General features: G+C 44.4%; 1 protein-coding gene across 3 annotated transcripts in view; it reads right to left on the reverse strand.

Annotated features, from left to right (window-relative positions):
- Positions 1-17978, reverse strand: part of LOC127580793 (polymeric immunoglobulin receptor-like) — a 51606-nt gene that overhangs the window by 14089 nt on the left and 19539 nt on the right. Inside the window, exons 6-9 of one of the 3 annotated variants that reach the window (XM_052034689.1) lie at positions 10350-10670; positions 9615-9935; positions 1705-2025; positions 667-984 (exon numbers count right to left, since the gene is read on the reverse strand). In XM_052034689.1, the coding sequence (XP_051890649.1) occupies positions 667-984; positions 1705-2025; positions 9615-9935; positions 10350-10670 (1281 nt within the window). The remainder of the gene's footprint in view (positions 1-666; positions 985-1704; positions 2026-9614; positions 9936-10349; positions 10671-17978) is intronic. The other 2 variants (XM_052034687.1, XM_052034688.1) reach the window with 2 other exon arrangements.

Raw genomic sequence — 17978 nt, forward strand, 5'->3', positions numbered from 1 at the left:
TAGTTAGACCCAATTTAATTTATCCAAACCCCCAATACGGTGTGCATGGTTCTGATATAACCCCACCTTGGCCAATGATGTTTCTCTCTCTCATAACTAAAACTGCTCATCCTAGGATTCATTTGCGTTCAATCATTCTACACTCTTGCGTGGAGCCTCAGTGAAGTAGGTCACACAGTTTTGAGGTCACATCTCACAATTCCACCCACCAGAAAAAGGTACCAGGTTTTGAAGACACAGCCACTGGGGATCCAATTTAACTCCATGTGATTCCTGGAGTTTTTTCAACATAGAACTGCTTAGATTTTATCGTTCAGCCCATTTTCCATAAAATACAGCACACATAACTGTTTATAAATTCAGACAGAGCAAATATGGATATAAGTGGTTTATCATAGAAGGACCCTCTTAATCAGTGACCAGAAACATAACTATATGAAGCACATTCACACCAAGCCAGCAAAAACAGATCAGAGGTGGGAGACCCTGTGGTGAGGGACTCACATTTGAACTGTTGTGTCTCAAAGCTTTTCATTCTCTGTAGGGTAGTGACAAAATACTCTCATGTTCCTGAGCGCATTTCCAACAACACAATAGTCAGCACATATCAGTCATTCAGTTGCTCTCCATCAACCACCATAAAGAGTCAATCCCTCCACCACTTACCCGTGCTGTTGGCTTCAATCACATTTCTGCAGGTCCCACTGTTGGATATGGACACATTGACCATTTCGCTGGATTTTGTTCCATTAACATTTGATGCTGTACAATAGTACTGATAATATTGGCCTTTTAAGGATTCACAATGTAGATCTAGTTTAGTGTTATTTGAGATCTTTGAATCCTCAGAGGGCATCTTTTCATACCATGCATAGGTAATGGGAAGGGATCCGTAGACAGACTCACAGGACACTGTTACTGAGTGTCCAAGACATCGGGCATTTGCTGGTGACTGAAATCCAAGCACAGGAACAGACACGGGTTCTGTGGGAAAGGATCAAACATTCAGACACTGAGTGAACATCTGAAAATCAAACACTCTCCAATTATAAACACTTCTGTATCTCAGCCAGGGCCCACCAGGTAGGAATCTCACCAGCTCAATCGGCAGGCACAGTAGTGTAGCTGTTAGCATAACACTATTACAGCACCAGTGATCCGGGTTCAATTCCTGCCGCTGTCTGTAAGGAGTTTGTACATTCTCCCCATGTCTGTGTGGGTTTCCTCTGGGTGCTGCGGTTTCCTCCCACATTCCAAAGATGTACGGGTTGGGAAGTTGTGGGTATGTTATGTTGGCACCTGAAGTGGGGTGACACTTGCGGGCTGCCCCTCTGTTGAGCTCTGGGGACTGACTCCCTCTTTGAGGTATTTAGACCATGAGCAACATTTGTTTCTCACTGATCTGTTACTGTTGGATGATTAGTTTTAGTCCGAGTGCAAACCTCTGACAGGGTGACATTTCATTCAGTTCAGAGGCAGGAAAATTTGCTGAGCATCCCACTTGAAATCAGTGGCCAATCAGTGGGACAGACTCCGCACTGGATGAGAGCAACATGAGTGGGGTTTCCCGACCCCTGCCCGCTCCCCGCAGGACTCTGCACTGCTGTGGAGCCTCGGGATATCAGTGCTGCCCTGACCCTTCCCAGAGAAAACATGGATCAGACAATTCAGTGGAGACGTAACATCAATCGCTGAGAAACGTACCATCAGATACCTGTAGATGTATGTCAAACATTGGATCCAGGCCAAGAGTTTTAATTCCACATCTGTACCATCCTGTATCTTCAGTGTGAAGATCCTCCATAGTAACAGTAAATATTCCTTGTGTCGAGTTATCAGTGATTGACCTTCTTCCATACTGGCTACTTTGTCCATTTGTTTCCACTAACTTTATACATTGGTGACCCCACACACGGCATAAATATTTTGTGTGTGAGTGGTATACTGCTGCATAGTGACAATCGATTGTGATCGTTCTTCCCACAACTCCTATTACTCTATCTTTTGCCCAAAACGCACCTGAAACTGAGGGGAAATTCTTCAGAAAATGAACAGGTAAAATCAACTTAACACAAGCAAGTGCATTTTAATTAAAGTTGTCACACTGTGCAGCAAGGAATCTGCCCACTACATCTATTAGTATAATTGAATTCCACATAGATTGAGAAGAACAACTAAGGCATCGTCCCTCATCACATATTCACGATATTCCAAAGCTCTCCACAGCCAATGATTTGTGCTTGATCAGGGTCACGATTGTCAGTGCCCACTGTGCCTCAGTTCTGGCCAGTAGGTTATGGATTCCAGTCCCATTCCAGGCAGGTGAGTAAAAGATCAGTGGTGGGTAACTTACAGGAGGGGATTCTGTGAGACAGAATCTATCTGAATTTGGAGAGGCAAAAACTGATTTGGGATAGTCAGTACATCTTTGTGTGTGGCAAATTGTCTCTCACAAATTTCTTTGAGTTGTTTGAAGAGGTGACCAAAAGAATTGATAAGGGCAGGGCAATAGACGTGGGCAGTAGACATTGGCAGTAGACCTTTGACAAGGTCCTGCACGGTAGACCAGTCCAGAATGTGAGATCTCGTGGGATTCAGGGTAAGCTAGTAAGATGGATACCAAATTGGCTTGGTGAAAGGAGTCAGAGGGTGGTAGAGGAGTCTTGTTTTTTGGATAACACCATTTTTTATGACCAGTGGTGTGCCGCAGGGATCAGTGCTGGGTCTACTGTTATTTGTCATCTATATTAATGATTTGAAATAATAATGTAGGTGGCATGATTAATAATTTTGTGGATGACTTAATTGTTGTAGAGTGGTGGAGAGTGAAAACTGTTGTCATTGATTACAATGGGATCTGGATCAACTGGGAAAGTGGGCAATGGAATGGCAACTGGAATTGAACACAGACAGTGTGAAGTGATGTGCTTTGGGCAGTTAAACCAGGGCACAACTTACATCGTAGAGAACCAGGGGTACAACTACATAGGTCGCTGAAAATGGCAACACAGATGGACAAACTGGTGAAGAAGCCACATGCCATGCTTGCCTTCATTTGATGGGGCACTGAGTACAAGAGTTGGGATATCATGTTACAGCTGGAAAGGACATTGGTGAGACTGCACCTCGCATACTCTGTGCAGTTCTGATTACCAGACTATTGGAAGGAAGTGATTAAACTAGAGAGGGTGCTGAGAAGATTCACAAGCATCTTACTGGGACTGGAGGGTTTGAGTTATGAGAAGCGACTGGATAGGCTGGGACTGTTTTCCCTGAAGTGAAGGATGCTGATGGGTGACCTTATAGAGTTTGTACGTTCTCCCTGTGTCTGCGTGGGTTTCGTCTGGGTGCTCCGGCTTCCTCCCACATTCCAAAGACGTACAAGTTAGGAGCTGTGGGCATGCTATGTTGGTGCCAGAAACATGGCGACACTTGTGGGCTGCCCCCAGCGCGTCCTCAGAAATGCAAAAAGATGCATTTCACTGTGTGTTTCGATGGTACATGTGACTAATAAGTAAATATCTTATCTTAAAATCATGAGGGACAAAGATAAGGTGTATGGTCACTGTCTTTTTCTCAGGGTAGGGGAGTCTAACACTAGAGGGCTGAGGTTTAAGGTGAAAGGGAAAAGATTTAAAGGGGGCTGGAGGGGCAAGTTTTTCATACAGGGCAGTGTGCATGTGGGACAAGCTGCCTGAGGAAGTGCTGGGGGCAGGAGCAACTACAGCATTTTTAATACATTTGGACTGATTCATGTATAGGAAAGATTTAGAAGGTATGGGCCAAATGCAAACAAATGGGACAAGCTCAGGAAGGCACCTTGGTTGGCATGGATGAGTTATAGAGCTTGTGATCTATAACTACATGATTCTGTGACATCCTCTCTAAACTGGACTACACTTTTGGAAGGCAAAATTCAGAATTCCATTTGATCACATAGATGTTACAGTTCATGGAGTCATAGCCAATCATATCCCACTTGAATTTCATGGGATCACTGGAGTTCCTGCAGTGTTTTACATGGGTTTTGAGATTATAATCTTGTCCATGATAATGAAATGCAGCAGCCTTGTTCATAACTGTTCGTGGACACAAATCAAAGGAATTTGTTTCCTTGTTGTGTCTCAGCATGAGTGAGGTATGTTGATCAGCAACCTGAAACTCAGTTTGAGCAGTCACACATTTAGTTGAGCAGTTATATAGTCATAGAGTCATACAGCACGGAAACAGGCCCTTCGTCCCAACCGGTCCATGCCGATCAAGATCAGATATTTATTTATTAGTCACATGTACGTCTAAACACACAAGTGAATGTGTCTTTTTGCATTACCGAGAATCTGCTGGGGGCAGCCTGCAAGTGTCATCACTCTTCCAGCGCCAGCATAGCATGCCCACAGCTCCTAATCTGTACGTTTTTGGAATGCAGGAGGAAAATTGAGCACCCGGAGGAAACCCATGCAGACACACGGGGAGAATGTACAAACTCCTTACACACAGTGGCAGTAATTGAACCCAGGTCGCTGGTGCTATAATAGCATTAAGCTAACCACTACACTACTGTGCTGCCCCATTCAAGCTAGTCCCATTTGCTAACACTTGGCCCATAACCTTCTAAACCTTTCCAATCCATGTACCTGCTCAACTGTCTTTTAAAAGTTGTTATTGTACCTGCCTCAACCACTTCCTCTGGTAGTTGATTCCACATACCTACCACCCTTTGTATAAAAAACACTGCCCCTCAAGTTCCTCTTAAATCTTTCCCACCTCACCTTAAACTTATGCCCTCTAGTTCTTGATAACCCAACTCTGGGAAAAAGATTGAATGTATTCACCCTGTATATGCCCCTCATAATTTTATACACGTCTATAAGATCACCTCTCATTCTCCTACGTTCCAAGGAATAAAGTCCTCACCTGTCCAACCTCTCCCGATAACTCAGTCCTGGCAGCATCCTTGTAAATCTTTTCTGTGCTCTTTCCAGTTTAATAACATCTTTCCTTTTGCAGGGTGACCAAAACTGAACACAATATTCCAAGTGTGGCCTCATCAGCGTCCTGTACAACTGCACCATGACCCCCCAACTTTTACACTCAATGCCCTGACTTATGAAGGCCAGCGTGCCAAACGCCTCTTCACCACCTTGTCTGTGACTCCACTTTCAGGGAACCATCTACTTGTACTCCAAGGTCCCTCTGCTCTACAACACTCCCCAGCCTCTGCCATTCACTGTGAGTCCTATCTAGACTTGACTTTCCTAAGTGCAACACCTTGCACTTATCTGAATTAAACTCCATTTGCCATTCCTTGGCTCACTTACTCAGCTGATCAAGATCCCCCTGTAATTTTTGATAACCTTCTTCATTGTCCACTATACCACTTATCTTAGTGTCATCTGCAAACTCACTAACCATGCCTTGTACATTCTTAATCAAATCGTTGTTATAGATGACAAACAATAGACCCAGCTCCGACTCCTGAGTCACAACCCTTGTCATGGGCCTCCAGTCCAAGAAACAACCTTCTACCATCACCCTCTGCTTTCTACCATCAAGCCAATTGTGTATCTAACTAGCCAAATCCCCCTTGATTCCATGTGATCTAACCATCCAGCGCAGCCTACCATGTGGAATCTTATCAAAGGCCTTAACTGAAGTCTATATAAATCACGTCTACCATTAGACCATAAAACAAAGGAGCAGAATTAGGCCATTTGGCTCATCAAATCTGCTCTGCCGTTCGATCATGGCTGATTTAGTTTTCCCTCTCAACCCCATTCTCCTGCTTTCTCCCTGTAATCTTTGACACCCTTACGATTCAAGAACCTATCAACCTCAGCTTTAAATATACCCAATGACTTGGCCTCCACAGAGTCTGTGGCAATGGATTCCACAGATTCACCAACCTCTGGCTAAACAAATTCCTCCTCATCTCTGTTCTAAAGGAATGACCTTCTATTATGAGGCTGTGCCCTCTGGTCCTAGACTCTCCCACTACTGGAAACATCCTCTCCAATTCCACTCTCTCCAGGCCTTTCAGTATTCTGTAGGTTTCAATGAGATCCTTTTAAACTTCAGCGAGTACAGATCCAGAGCCATCAAACACTCCTCGTACGTTAACCCTTTCCTCCCTGGGATCATTCTCAGAAACCTCCTCTAGACTCTCTCCAACACCAGCACATCATTCCTTGGATATGGGGCCCAAATCTTCTCATAATTCCCCAAATATCATCCGACCAATACCTTATAAAGCTTCAGCATTACACACTTGCTTTTATATTCCAGTCCTCTCAAAATGAATGCTAACATTGCATTTGCCTTCCTTACTACCGACTCAAACTGCAAGTTAACCTTCAGGGAATCCTGCACTAGGACTCCCAAGTCCCTTTGCACCTCTGATTTCTGAATTCGCTTCCCATTTAGAAAATAGTCTACGCCGTTATTCCTTCCACCAAAGTGCATGATCAGACACTTCCCTACGCTATATTCGATCTGCTACTTCATTGCCCATTCTCCCAACCTGTCCAAGTCCTTCTGCAGACTCCCTGATTCCTCAAGACTACCTGCCCCTCCACCTATCTTTGTATCATCCGCAGACTTGGCCACAAAGCCATCAATTCCATGTACCAGATCATTAACATATAACATGAAAAGTAGCGGACCCAACACCCACCCTTGCGGAACACCACTAGTCACTGGCAGCCAACCAGAAAAGGCCCCTTTATTCTCAGCTGGCCTCTAATTTCCTGTTGTTTGCCTTCCTCCCTTCTTAAAAAGTGGAGAGACATTTGTGATTTTCTAGTCCTCTGGAACCATTCTTGACTCCAGCGATTCTTGAAAGATCACTACTACTGCCTCCAAAACTCTTCAGTTACCTCTTTCAGAACTCTGCACTGTAGTCCATCCAGTCCAGGTGACTTACCTGCCTTCAGACCTTCCAGTTTCCCAAGCACCTTCTCCTTAGTAATAGTGACTACACTCACTTCTGCCCCCTCACTCTCTGGAATTTCTGGAATGTTGCTGGTGTCTTCCACAGTGAAGACTGATGCAAAATATTTATTCAGTTCGTCTGCCATTTCTTTGTTCCCCATTACTACCTCTCCAGCAGCATTTTCCAGCAGTCCGATGTCCACTTTTCCCTCTCTTTTTTACTCTTTATATATCTGAAAAAACTTTTGTTATCCTATTTTATATTATTGGGCTAGCTTACCCTCATATGTCATCTTTTCTCCCCTTTTTGCTTTTTTAGTTGCCTTCTGTTGTCATTTAATAGCTTCCCAATCCTCTAGCTGCCCACTAATTTTTGCAATATTGTTTGCCCTCTCCTTTGCTTTTATGCTGTCTTTGACTTCCTTTGTCAGTTACAGTTGCCTAATCCTCCCTCTAGAATGCTTCTTCTTCTTTGGAATGAAATGATCCTGCATCTTCTGAAATACTCCCAGAAACTCCTGCCATTGCTGCTCTACCGTCATCCCTGCTCGGGTCCCCTTCCAATCAACTTTGGCCAGCTCCACTCTCATGCTGTTGTAGTTATATTTACTCAATTGTAATACATCCGATTTTAGCTTCTCCCTCTCAAGATGCAGGGTGAATTCTATCATATTATGATCACTGTCTCTTAAGGTTTCCTTTACCTTAAGCTCCCCAATCAAATCTGGTTCATTGCACATCAGATCCAGAATTGCCTTTTCCCTAGTGGGCTCAGCCACAAGCTGCTCTAAGAAGCCATCTCATAGGCACTCCACAAATTCCTTCTCTTGGGATCCAGTACCAGCCTGATTTTCCCCAATCTACCTGCATATTGAAATCCCCCATGACCACAGTAACATTGCCCTTTTTATATGCCCTTTCTATCTCCTGTTATAATTTGTACCCTACATCCTGGCTACTATTCTGAGGCCTGTATGTAACTCCCATCAGGGTCATTTTTACCCTTGCAGTTTCTTAACTCTACCCACAAGGATTCTACATCTTCTGATCCTATGTCACTTCTTGCTAAGGATTTGATTTCAGATTTTTTTACCAACAGAGCCACCCCACCCCCTCTGCCCACCTGCCTGTCTTTTTGATAGGATGTGTATCCTTGGATGTTTAGCTCCCCCTGTTGGACAAGCTCATGGGCTGAGGCTCCTCCAGCACGACCTCTACCTACCTCACTTGCAGTCACACCCTTTTGTCCCTGACCACATGTCAAATTTGCAGTAATTAATCTAATGACTGTGACTGCGTCCTGAAACACAGCATCAAGGCAACAATTCCTCCTCCCTGCTGCATCGTAGTGTTCGAAGCTCAGATTCCAAGTCACCAACTTTAAGCCCGGGTTCCTCGAGCAACCAACATTTGCTACAGATGTGGTCACCAGGAACCACAATGGGGTCCACCAGCTCCCACATTTTGCAGCTACAACACATCCCCTGATCCTGCATCCCTACTTTATTTAATTAATTGTAATTTGTTGTCTTTTTATTTAATTACTATAAAAATCCTTACCTGTTCTTACTGACTACTCATCTGTGCCTCCTCATCAACACCTCTTGAGCCAAAGCCTCAGATTCCCACTCCTATATTGGTCCACTCACACAATGACTGCTCCAAAATAGCCACTCCATTTTACCCTACCTTCCTTTTACTGGCTCAGTTGCCAAACACTTAGCCTATCAGACAACTTAAAACAAAAGCTGCTAGCTCCTCCCCTCTGCTGCTCTGGCTGCTGCAACTGGAGAAAACAAGTTCTCAACTGAAAACTGCACTTCCCTCATCGACTTTCTTGGTCTCCTCATCAAAAAACTCAATCAAGTTAGTAAGACATGATCTCCCATGCAAAAAGCTATGCTGACTACCCCTAATCAATCCCTGTTTTTCCAGATGTACATATAACTTATCCTTCAGAATCCTTTCCAGTAACTTACCTACCAGAGATATTAGACTTACTGGCCTATAGTTCCCAGGTTTTTCTTTGCCGCCCTTCTTAAATAAAGGCACAACATTCGCTACCCTTCACTTTACGGTATCTCACCCATGGCTAACAATAATGCAAATATCTCAGCCAGGGCTCCCACAATTTCTTCTCTAGCCTCCCACAGTATTCTTAGATAAACTAGGTCAGGCTCTGGAGATGTGTCCAACTTCATTCCTTTTTAAGACATCCTCTACTGTAATGCAGACTATCCCCAAGACCTCCCAATTTACTTTTCCTAGTTCTGAAGTCTTTATGTTTTTCTCCAGGGTAAAAGCAGAGGAGAAATATTCATTAAGGACCTTGCCCATCTCCTGTGGCTGCACACAAAGGTGTCCCCTTTGGTCTTTGAGGGGCTCTATTCTCTTTAATTTACTCTTTTTCACTAGTTCAGAATCTGGCGATGACAGTGTCAAATTGTCTGGATGAGTGCAAGGGCAACTATGCTCAAGATGCTTGCCATGTTCCAGGAGGGGGTAACAGACTTAATTTTTTTACCATTGTCACAGGACACACTGAACCTCTACACCACCGACACATGGTGGCGGCAAAGTGTACCTTCCACAAGTACAAAGAATCCTTAGCATCACAAGAGCAGCAGTAACGGTGTGTAAAAAAGGCGAAAAAATAATTGTATCCCCACCCCGAAATTAACACCTACTGGTGCCATTGACTTCTGTCACATAACTGCAGATCCCTCCTTTTTTGAAGACCGTCACGTTGACCATTTCACTGGATTTTTCTCCACGATTATTTGAGGCTGTGCAGTAATATTGATGGTGCTGGAGTTCGAAGGATTGACAATATAGATCCAGTACACTCGTGTCGAAAATCTTTACATCCCTGGACGGGGTCTTTTCATACCACGCGTACTGAACGGGAACGGATCCCTGGACAGACTCACAGGACATTGACACTGAGCCCCCGAGACGTGAGACATTTGCTGGCGACAGAAATCCAAGCACAGGAACAGACACGGGTTCTGTGGGAAAGGATCAAACATTCAGACACTGAGTGAACATCTGGAAATGTAAAGGCAGGAATTTGTCAGATATCTGCAATATGTTCGGTGGCTTTCAGGGAGATTGTGATTGGGTTCAGTGACCCGTGCAGAAAGGGAAGCATTTGTCACTGGTATTAACGCGGAGACAGCGAGGGATGGACAGAGTCTGGGCAAAGATCGTGAAATCCGTGCTGAAGAGCAGGAGGCGGAGACTGCTTTTCTCAGGACGACGTCTGCCGTCAGCCACAGAGCGGCGTTTCCCCGGTCGCCAAGCTTAACCCCGGGACCCGCGCGTCTCCTCTCCCCAGGACATCGCATGACCTGACCCTTCCCAGAGAAAACATGGATCAGATATTTCAGTGAAGACACAAAGTCAATCACTGAGAAACGTACCGTCAGATACTTGCAGATCTACGTTAAACATTGGATCGTTGCCAAATGTTGAAATTCCACAGCTGTACCGTCCTGCGTCTCCAGGGTGAAGATCCTCCACAGTAACAGTAAATATTCCCCGTGCCGGGTTATCTGTGATTGACACTCTTCCCCTCCGTCCGTGTTGCCCGTTTGTTGCGACGATAGTTGAACATTGGCGAGTCCACCCATCGCACCAGTACTTTGTGTGCGAGCGGTACCAATCTGTATAGTGACAATCGATTGTGATCGCTCTTCCCACAACTCCTCTGACATCTCTCTCTGCCCACAACGCACCTGAAACTGAAGGGGGACATTTTCAGATCTGAGGTGAAAGGGACTACTTAATACAGACAGATAAACAATGAAGATAACATATAAACAGCTCCAGGTCGCGTCCCAGGGTGTGTCCCATCACTTCACAGCCAATGATTTGGGTCTGAAGTGCAGTCAGTGCAGTTACTGTGCCAGCTGTGTCAGTGCTCTCTCCCCTGTGTCAGTACATTGTGGGGTCACTTCCCCCTCCAGAGACCTGCGCACAAACCCTGAGGTGATGTTCTGGTGCAGTACTGAGGAAGGGCGGCAGTGCTGAGGGTGCTGACTTTCAATCAGCCCAGACCATGTCGGCGTCTCAAATGCACACAAAGGTCCCATTGAGCTATTTCATTTGGGATGCTCCCGGGTGTAGTGGCTGATATTCATCCCACAAGCAATACCGTGGGTTGGACATTTACTGTGGTCACTGCCTCAGAGAGGTCAGACAGTGGACGGTTGTCCGTGAAGTGGGACCCTCAGCGGAGAGAGCGCTGGGAACCGAATATCCCGACATCGCATCGGCGGGCATCCTCCTTTTCCCGTGATCCCGACTGACCCTGGAATATTCTGCACAACTGGACCACGGAACGGCGAGAGGAACGAGGTCTGTGGTTAAATCCCGGACTCCGGAGCTGCGGGGCTGGGACGGGGTGGGGTGGGGCGGTGGGTAGTAAGTAGGATAGGTGGAGGTAATGTTTGAACCTCTCAGGCCAGTGTCCTGACCTCCTCCACATTTACGTACAAGAGTTTAAACTGCAGAGAGAAATCCCCGGTGACGTCTGAACCTGTGCTCTCTGGTCCCGTTGCACTTGGGGTATATCACCAAAGACTTGCAAATTTCTATAGATGAACGGTGGAGAGCATTCTGACTGGTTGCACCACCACCTGGTATGGAGGCTCCAGTGCACCGGATTGCAAGATCTTGCAGACTCAGCCAGCTCCCTCACCGGCACAAACCTCCCCACCACCGAGGACATCTTCAAGGGGTGGTTCCTCAAGAAGGTGGCATCCATTGTTAAGGACTCCCACCGCCCGGGACACGCCCCCTTCATCGCGGAGGAGGTGCAGTAACCTGAAGACCCACACTCAACGTTTCTGGAACTGCTTCTTCCCCTCCGCCGTCAGATCTCTGAACGGTCCGGGACCACTACCTCATTATTTCTTTTTTTTTGCACTATTTATTTATTTCGTAATTTATAATTTTTTTAGGTCTTTACACTGTACTGCTGCTGCAAAACAACAAATCTAATGTCATATAAGACAATGATAATAAACCTGATTCTGAATTGTTCCAAATTCAGTCGATATTTTGTGCTTGTCAATGATTCTCCAATGTGTAATTAGAATGTGCTGTAACAATGGTCGTTACAGAGTCTAGAAATCCGGAAATGAGTTCAAATTCCGGGAGGGTACATTGAGAGTTTAAATCCAATTTATTAATTAATTCTGGAATTAAGAACCACGTATTAATAATGATAATGATCAAGTGACCACCAGATTGTTATAAAAATCTCACCCGGGTCGCAAAGGCCTTTTAGGGACTGAAATCTATCATCCCCATCCAGTCTGGTTTACCTGTGACTCCAGGCTCACCAATGTGCTTGACTACGACTTGCCCCACTGAGATAGCCCAGTAAAGACACTGAATTCGAGACAATAATGCTGGCCTTGGCAGTGATCCCTGCACCCAGAGATCAGATTCCAGCTCTGGCAGACTTTACGTTCCCGCTTTCTCCACCTTCACCCTTCTCTGCACCACCCGGCTCCACCGTGCCTCCCCCCGTCTTTTTTTCTTTATCTGCTCCCACCTGCCTCCCACCTCCCAACTGCACCCCTCTCCCTCCCCGCCCTATCTAACCGTCCTTCTTCACCCCTCCCCGGTCCATCTACCTCCCCTCCCCACTCTCAGTCTTGATGCAGGGTTTCGACCCAAAACGTCGACAATACCTTCCACTCCCCCCCCCACCCCGCCCACAGATGCTGCTCGACCCGCTGAGTTCCTCCAGTAGTTTGCTTTGGACTCCAGATTCCGACATCTTTTGGTGTCTCCGCGTGTTCAACAACTCTGCTCTGGAAACGGAGCAAGGCGCCCAAACCCGCACTGATTATCCGAATGTCCAGCTCCGGTTGTCACTCACCGGGTAGGAAACTAATCAGAAGAATCGAAATCCACATCGTTTTATTCGCAGAGACCCGGCCAGCACTTGTCAGTCCTCAGGGTGAAATAACCGTCAAATAAAAAGGAGGAAGAAGACAGCAGGAAGTCCGAGCATGAAACCACAGCGAGCCAGCTGGGTGTAATTTGTTACAAAACGAAAAGCTCTTAGTTACATTTAACAAAATAAAACTAGCCAATTCCCAATGACTGATAGAAATTGTGAGAAGAGTTAACATGTTAGACACAAGCGACTGCAGATGCAAAAATAAACTGCTGGAGGAGTCCCAATGCAGGGTCTTAATCTGAAACGTTGATCACTCCACCTCCACAGATGCTGCCTGACTCAATGGGTTCCTCCAGGGGTTTGTTTTTTTTTGCTTGTAGTGTTAGCTGTAGTGAGTCATTCGGGTAAAGGGTTGATGGAGAAATGTTAACTGCTGAAGAAAAAAAAATGAAATACTTATTGAAACGTTGAGTGTGAGTGGAACATTCACCGCTCGTCACCTCCCACCCGCCACCCCACCCCCGTCGGTTGGCAATAGCACTGGGGATTTAAATCAGAGCCACAGATGAAACAGTTAATGAAAAGCTTGTTCACAGAGGTAGGGGAAGTGTCTGAGTGTCTCCGAGCCTGTTAACATTGAACAATAATGATAAGTTGGTTAAACATTTCACTTTGAAAGAGTAAGAGTGCGCACACATTTAAAGCAATTTAAACTTGTAAACAAACTTAAGTATATCAAATAAATAGCCTGACTTACCTCCCCCACAGTGGACGGTTTCTACTGTTGATCCCGCTGTCCTTGCATGGATTCCTGAGCTCTGCGCTCTCCGCGGTAAACGGGAAACCTTTTGACTACTGGGAGTCCAAATGAGTGTTGACCAGGAGAACATCTGGTTCTGCACAGTTACCCGAAACTTGCATTGTGAAGGGCAGTAATGTTGCTCACATTGCAAACTAGAGTCATGGAGTCAGAGAGTTATGCAGTATCTTCGGCTCAACTGGTACATGCCGACCAAGTTGCCTAGTTACCTGCGGTTGTCCCGCCTGCTTTTGCATTGGTCAGTATAGTTATCAAAATGTGGGAGATGGTTTCTGCTAATAGAACATAGAACAATACAGCACAGGAACAGGCCCTTCGGCCCACAATGTCTGCACCGACCATGCTGCCAAATAAACTAATGCCCTCTGCCTGCACATGATCGGTATCACTCCATCCCCTGAATATTCCTGTACCTGTCTAAATGCTTCTTAAATGCCATTAACATGTCTGCTTCCACCCACCCCAACAGTGCATTCCAGGCACTTACCACTCTCTGCGTAAAAACCTCACCTCGCAAATTTCCTTTAAGCTTTCTCACTCTCACCTTAAAGCAATATCCTCTGATATTTGACATTTCCACCCTGACTATCTGCCCTATCTATGCCTCTTGTAATGTGATTAACTTCTATCAGGTCTCTCTTCAGCATCCAACACTCTGGAGAAAACAACCTTAGTTTGTCCAACCTCTCTGTATAGTTTATACCCTCCAATCCAGGTGAACCTCTTCTGCACCCCCTTCGAAACCTCCACATCTGACCTATAATGCAGCAACCAGAACTGCAGACATACTTCAGACTTGACCTAACCAAAGTTTTATACAGCTGCAACATGAACTCCTGACTATATGCTCAATGTCTGACCAATGCCATATGCCTTCATTACCATCTACTTGTGTTGCCACTTTCAGAGAGCTGTGAACTTGCACTGTAAGATTTGTTCACCTTCCTGGATCTGCCTTAGTGATAATTCAATTAAAGCTGGTTTGAAGAACTTGCTGCTGAGGAAGGAGCAAAGCAGAAAATGAAGTGTGGGAGAAGGGGCTTTTCACATGAGCTCAGCAAACAGTGCTTGGCTTCATTCCCTCTCCTCTCTGGTATCCAAGTTAGCTCTTTAAAACTCTGTAATGTCACTTCTTCTTAAATATATTCCATTGGTCAAGTGCAATTTCAAGATCTATGATGAATTTCACTTTACTTCAGTAACATATTGGGGGAAAACCAGTTGAATGAATTACACATTCACAATAGGTAAAATCCAAGTGAGTTCTGTTCTTGAACCAAACCAACACCATTTTGACAGGAAATGATCTGTGAGAGTAGACAACCCCTGTAGCTTAGTATTTCTGATAGAATAATTCAGCACAGAAACTGGATAGTTCACTCTTATCCAGGAACAGGACAATTCTACCTCACCTATCTCCCCCCACCACCATGGTCTCCCTTACCCCTACCCTAGCATACATTCACTCACCATCCCAGCTAATGGAAGCTGCCAGTTTTCCAATATTCCTGTTCACCTGCTTCATCCTGTTCATCTTTTGATGTTAATTGAAGTGTGATCTATTCAGTTTCCGTGCTGTATGATTCATTCGAACAGATGAAGTCTGAGGAGAACTTCAGTACAAGAGGTAACAGTTGTCACGTGTCCCACATATTGGAGAAGTAATACACGGGGTTTACTGAACAACTTTAACTGTTCAAGCTTGGTTTCATTGCAGTGTGAGAGTTGAGGTGATCCAAGAAAGTAATTGATTTATATTCACCTGAATTTATTTGCTGACTTTGTAACTTTATAAAGCTTAATTTGACTTTGTATGTAAATAGTTAAATGACAAAAATAATTTAACATACATGGAGCGCTATTGTCATTTTGGGTTTGTTAGGTTTTCAGGGGAAAACAGTGCAGTATATTAGGCATGTATGTATATCTGCATAAATTATGTACATCACATAGTATGAGCATTGACACAGTTGTGTCAGTCACTGCTGTTAGCTGTGTGATGTTCACCCTCAGTAAAGGATATTGGGTTAGAACATCTGTCCTCTTCACTTGCCTTATGAAACACAATGTGCAAAAGCACCAATGGGTGCTACAAGATGACGACATGTTCAATCCTCTTCCTCCATTGCCCCATCACTTCTTGGGAAAACTTCTCAGCAAACTATGGTGCAATATGCTGATGAGAACAAGTGTAGAGATACAAAACACATCCTGTGTTTCAGCAACTAAGTCAGAGTGTCAGCACTGAACAACAATTCAGTGAAAAGAATGAAAAGACTGCTTAAACATACTTACTTAAACTGAATTCCCATCCTGTGCATACCTGTAAACACAACTGTGGGATCTTACAACGTTTTCCACTCAGTGTCTGTGGACTGCTTTGAGATGTCCTGGGATAGGCAAAGGCTTCATTTCAATGCAAGTTCCTTCCCTCAGAGCATTAACAAGCTTGGGTTTAATAGGTCGAGGTCCATCAGTGGGCCAATTGCATTGGGAAATGACCTGAAGAGTTTATGAGCTCAAAACAACCTCTGGTTTTATTGCTTCACTGCTTCACTTACCAGGTGAAGGATGTTATGTCACATTCATCCTTGTCAGTGGAGCATTTGTACCTGATAAGCAGCAAATACTTCCCCATGTTTTCTAACTTCATGATTATAATTGCAATAATGAGGTTCCCCTTCTCTCATTTTCAAATAAGACCCTTTGTTGTACATTCATGGGTTACAGTCATATTATCAGCACTGAGAAAAGTAACACCTCCTATTTGAAGTTTCACACACTGTTGACCGTTGCAAGCTGCGACAAATTGCACCTCACTCATTTTATTCAGCACCCGACATTACTCTCCATTGTTCATTGTCCTTTAAGACCTTTGTACAGTGACATCAATTGTGCACATACTGAATAATTCATTGCAGCATTCTCTGTGTATCAATATTTCTGAACACACAAGCCAAATATGTGCCAATGTGAAATGAAGTCTGCAGATGATGGAAATACCAGCAGGTCAGGCAGCATCTGCAGAGAGAAAAATAAAGCTAACACTTCAGGTGAACATCCTTCCATAGACTTGTTCTGATGGGATATCATGATCCAAAAAATTAATTGTTTCCCTTTCCTGAAGGTTCTCAACCACTGACACCTTGAGGAAAATCCAGGACCCTGAATGCGATCTATTCTCCATGAGTGAAGTTTCATTCTAAGCAAAACCAGAGGGATAAACCCTTCATTGACAACAGCAGTTTACAAAGAAGCACTTTAATTGATTATTATTAATTGGTTATTGGAATAAACAACAACAGCTTCAGGCATTTGAATCCATGGAACAGAGCTTAACAGAGTAAAAGGGTCTTAAGCAGTTCACAGGCATGTAAGGGTTGAAAATTGATGCTGGGGTGAAGGAAACATTGGGAAAGGTGCCGTAATATTGAGATTAGTGAGGATAACATGTTGGAAATGGAATTCTAAAAACAAAACCACTGCCTTGAAGGATGGCAACATTATTTTGTTTTGTTTTCCCCTTCATGAAGTTAACAGTTTGATGACAAGAGAGGTTAATTCTGCCACATTGATAAAATTTGCACAAAATGGAAGAATAATGAATATTTGATCTTGGTGTAAAATTTCCTCATGGGTGTAATTCTGGAGCCTTCATTTTACCTCATGGGCCAAGCTGTGAGGATCACTGGGTCTCTGCAAAAGACAAAGTTGAAGTCATGAGTTTCATCGACACTGGAAACTCTGCTGTATTTCAGATGGCCACTTGCAACAGAATTCTGTTTGAAACAAGGACTCCAATACATTCACATCAAGCATTCTTCACACAGACAGTTGTCAAAATCTAGTCATATCATCTGCAATAATGCTTTGTTTTGACCATGAGATAAGAAAGGGTTCACGTATATAAATGTTTTTCTTCAGATGATCTGTATATTGAAAGCAATTCCACTGATGGCCATAAACCTACCTTTGTTTCTCTTGCGAACCATGTGACTGAAATAGACCAGATCACCAGCAGAGCAAAGAGCAGCCAGCGCCCCACAGTCCATATCATATAACTGAAGGAAAGGGAAGAGGTACCGAATCAGTGAGAGGAAACGAGTCAGCTTTGTGTTTGAAACATTTACCTCCTGTTCCCTCTGTTATATTAACAAAGTGGAACAAGGTAAAGCAGCAGAGCCAAGGCAGTTCAGCTGGGAGAATAAACTAGTGTTGGACTGAGGGAGGGAGGACAACCTGTGATCATCAGTTACAGTCCTAAATACAGGGACTTAGCTGCAGACAAATGTGGACTTTGAATTAGAAATTGCA

Source organism: Pristis pectinata, chromosome 20, assembly GCF_009764475.1.
Source record: "Pristis pectinata isolate sPriPec2 chromosome 20, sPriPec2.1.pri, whole genome shotgun sequence".
Taxonomy (NCBI): Eukaryota; Metazoa; Chordata; class Chondrichthyes; order Rhinopristiformes; family Pristidae; genus Pristis; species Pristis pectinata.